This window comes from Myotis davidii, unplaced genomic scaffold (genome assembly GCF_000327345.1).
Source record: "Myotis davidii unplaced genomic scaffold, ASM32734v1 scaffold238, whole genome shotgun sequence".
Classification (NCBI taxonomy): Eukaryota; Metazoa; Chordata; class Mammalia; order Chiroptera; family Vespertilionidae; genus Myotis; species Myotis davidii.
The window spans coordinates 1,569,183-1,573,448 of record NW_006293779.1 but is presented as its reverse complement, the minus strand read 5'-3'; the positions used below and the strand labels follow the sequence as shown (position 1 = coordinate 1,573,448).

The 4,266-nt window shown below is 33.4% G+C and overlaps 1 protein-coding gene across 1 annotated transcript in view; it reads left to right on the top strand.

Annotated features, from left to right (window-relative positions):
- Positions 1 to 4,266, top strand: part of BIRC6 (baculoviral IAP repeat containing 6) — a 169,507-nt gene that overhangs the window by 75,620 nt on the left and 89,621 nt on the right. Inside the window, exon 33 of the mRNA XM_015566420.1 lies at positions 1,036 to 1,163. Within this exon, the coding sequence (XP_015421906.1) occupies positions 1,036 to 1,163 (128 nt within the window). The remainder of the gene's footprint in view (positions 1 to 1,035; positions 1,164 to 4,266) is intronic.

Here is a 4,266-nt window from a genome sequence, read left to right as displayed (position 1 = left end):
GATAACATACAAGTACATGATAAACTGTTGATACTTGATAAGTTGCAGTTGCGCAATAAGGTAAACTAGTACTTGTTATTCGAATCTTTATGCAGTGATACTTGTTCTAATAAGTTGTTTATTTTATTTCTTTTGCGCCCTAAATTCATGAAAGAAATGTCGAATAACTTGTTATATAACTGTAAATAATATAAAAAATATAAAAAATTAATTTTCAACAAATTTCTTTACACATTAGTTATTCTTTCACAATGCAGTCATTTTGATGGCTTTTGGGCAAGATAGGTATATACTAAATTTCAGTCTTTCTAGTGTTAAACATGACTATAATATGAAGTTGGAATATAACAGTATTGGAGGTTTTAGTTTTCATTTATATTATTCAGAGATTACGGAAATATATTGGTGGAAGACTTTTTTTTTTAGGGTTTTAAGAATTTATACTGACTTGACAAATGGATAGTAGAGAATCAAAAAAAATGTCTTTAGGTTAATAAAATAAACAAATAATTGGAGTTGGGTTAATTGTAGGAATAAACCTGAGATGAGCAGAAGAATGACACAGAATGGCCTAGATGCATTGTAAAAAAATGAGAATAAGTAGAGCTATGCAGCATGATTTTGAATTACTCAACCTTCTTTTTGCAGTCATTATGTCAAATTATTGAGTACCATTTTGGGGGCATCTGCACAAAAGCATAGGAGTTTGAAATTTAGGCAATATTAAGCATTTGATCTTGTTAGATTTGAGTGACATTTCCACAGTTGTATTGTACAGAGATTAATCTTAATTGTGGAGAAAGTTGGCTGTTATCTGGAAGGAATAGAGACAGATCTCTGGTCTTAAAGTCACTTAGGATTTAGGTCAACCTTTCCAGGGTAAAATCTTAGCAATTTCTTTACAATGGTTTTCTTAATTTTTGAAACTGCTTTGTCATGATTGACAGATTTATAATTTTGTATTTGCTGGGCATTAAAAGTATTTTAAAGTTACATTGAACAGAATTATTAATAAAACTTTTCCTTCCCCTATAGGTAACCAGTGGAGTTTTATTAACAATAATCTGCACACTCAGAACATACATAGGTCTTCCAAAGGCAGCAGTAGCCTGGACAGATTATATTCCAGGAAAATCAGAAAGCAGCTAGTTCATCACAAACAGGTAATTTTTAATACTTTTTTTATTTTAATGTTTGAGAACATTGCTTTACAAGTTGCATGGGATAGACTTGCTTTAGGTATGGCATGTAAAGAACTAAGTAGGCAAATTACTTATCACTTTGAGACTGTGTTTCCCCTTATTTGTAAGACTGTAGTAATAAGTAGTTTACAGATTTTCGGTGATGTCTTTTAAACTGACTACCTCTTCTTGTCTCTCTTTACTACCACTTTAAGTGAGGCCATCATTATCCTCTGTGTAGTCAAAAGGCCTCTCTGCCTTTGTTCTTTCTTATTCTAATTGGCTTTTCATGCTTCCCTGAGGGCAGCGGTTCTCAACCTGTGGGTTGAACGACCCTTTCACAGAGGTCCCTTAAGACCATCGGAAAACACATATATAAGTACATATTGTTTTTGTGATTAATCACTAAGCTTTAATTATGTTCAATTTGTAACAATGAAAATACATCCTGCATATCAGATATTTACATTACAATTCATAACAGTAGCAAAATTACAGTTATGAAGTAGCAACGAAAATAATTTTATGGTTGGGGATCACCACAACATGAGGAACTGTATTAAAGGGTCGCAGCATTAGGAAGGTTGAGAACCACTGCCCTAGGGAGTTCTTTTTAAAAATCAACCATTGGATTATCTCACTCCTTTAATTCTTAGTTAATTATAGTTGATCTTCTAATGAAGGTTAACCTCCTTAACTTGGTTTCAGAGCATCTATTATCTGACCCTCTGTCTAACATTCAGTTTTGAATTTGGTCTAGCTACTTTGAGCTCCTGGACCAGTTTTCTCATACAGAATTTTGGTTGTGCTGTTTTTGTCTTGTTTTATTTTTTCTCCAAACAACATACTTTACTCTTTCTCTTGGATAACCTAACTTACTTTTCAGGTCTTTCCTGGTTTCTAAATTAGCATAGTATTGCATACAATATGTTCCTCGTGTGTCTTACATATTTCCTTTCATATTCATTATATGTTTTTATAGGGATTCTTTTATTTTGTGAACATGAGATTTGTGCATTTCACTGAGTAAATGATTTCTTACAGTACTATTAGGAATCATGAAGAGTGTGTGCTCTTTTATTCCTGGCTTCTTTTGCTCAAAATGATATTTTGAGATTTATCTGTATTATTGAGTGTATAAGTGGTTTTTTTTAATTCATTACTACTATTCATGTTTGGAATGTTCCAAAATCTGTTTTTCCACTTTCCTGATGATGAAACCTTTACTTTTTGATTTATTCTTTAATTGCTTTTCTTTGAAATATAAATAGATCTCTGCTTCTTCATTGTGTAAATGCATGTGAACACATACACTCACATTTTCTTTTAAGAAGGGTATATGGGTAGACAAAAGTAGTAGGCTTACAGTTGTGAGTTCATGAAACTCAAGAGTTTCTTCTTATTACTATTAATTAGTTATTATTATTAACATACTTTTGTCCACCCATGTATATTAGTATGTGATTTTATTTCAGGCCATCTGTGTATTCTTGTGGTTTTTATCTCAATTGGTTCCATGATTTCTCTTGAAAATTAAGCATAAAATTATTAATGTGCATTTCACTTTGTGGAAGTGAGTTCATAGTTGACCTCAGATTCTTATGATGCTGTACTTTATTAAAATTACTTAAAAATAGATTTTTAAGTTAATTTTTAGAGAGGAGGGGAGCAGGGGAAAGAGAGAGAGACAGACCAATGCGAGAGGGAACACCTCCTCCACGCCTCCTAATGAGCCTGGAACCATGGACATGGGCCTTGACCGGGAATCAAACCAGCAACCTTTCAGTGCATGCTACAATGCCCAGCCAACTGAGCAACACCTGCCAGGGCTACAGTTACTTTTGAAAGTGTCCTCCTCTTTCTCTTACAGCATGTGCTATAGCCTTGATACTTAGTGTACAACCTAGGTTGTTATCAGTAATATTTGTGTAATTGATTTAAGATGAAATGATATTGTATGTGAAACCCTTAGGATATGGCAAGTTTGTGAAAGCTTTGGGCTTGTTAAAAAAAATACGACTTAGCACCAACTTGTTTATTTTCATTTCTAAGTTTTTCAGCTATGAGCTAACTATTTGATCTTTTGCAAGAAAGATGATGAGAAGCTTTTTCTTTCCTTATTTAAATAATTATTATTTATTGACTGGGGATCAAACCTGAAACCTTGGCGTATCAGGGCAATGCTTCAGCTAGCCAGGGCTGAAGCTTTTTCTCTCAAAACTTTTTTTTTTGAAACTCAACTAATTTTAGGTAATACTAATTTGCATTTTTTTCAAATGTAGCTAAAATTTTTTGCTCACTTAATGTTTATGCTGGCTGCATTTAATTTAGGATATGAAAATATAAAATAAACCTAAAATGTAGTTAGGTAGATTTTTTCTTAGTAAAATGTTACTACCGTATTTTATTTTTTAGTGTGAAGGACATTACTGGATAATTGGCAAGACTTAAAATGGGGTTTGAGGAGTAGTGGTAGTAGTACATCAGTGTCATGTCTCTGATTTTGATGGTTGTATTATGGTTTATAGGAGAAGGTTCTTGTTTTTATGAATTACACACTAAAGTGTTCAGGATTGATTGGTCTTCAGGTTGCCAACTTATCCTCAAATAGTTTGTGGAAAAATGTCTTTGTATAGTAATTTAAATTATTAAGATGGTGGTTGTTTCAAAATAAATTACAAATTATATTTTTTTCTTGGTTATAATTATATATGTTAACTATAGAGCTTTTGGAACAATTTTTTGAAAATAGTGATTTGTAATAGTTTTACATTAACATAATATATATTGATTATTTAATGTATGTACATGGCTGGTTTTAATTTATGATAAATTTTCATATATGGGTATAACAGCCAAGTTGATATTTATTTATAATACTAGAAGCCCTGTGCAAAAAATTTGTGCACTGGCAGTTGGGGGGGGTGGTCCCCTCAGCCCAACCTGTGTCCTCTCACAGTCTGGGACCCCTTGGGAGATAACCACCTCCTGGCTTAGGCCCGCTCCCCTGATGGCAGATGGCACGCTCAGTCTCGCGGTGTCTGCCCCGTCTCCCGCGGTTGCTGATGGCAGGCCTGGATCCCGA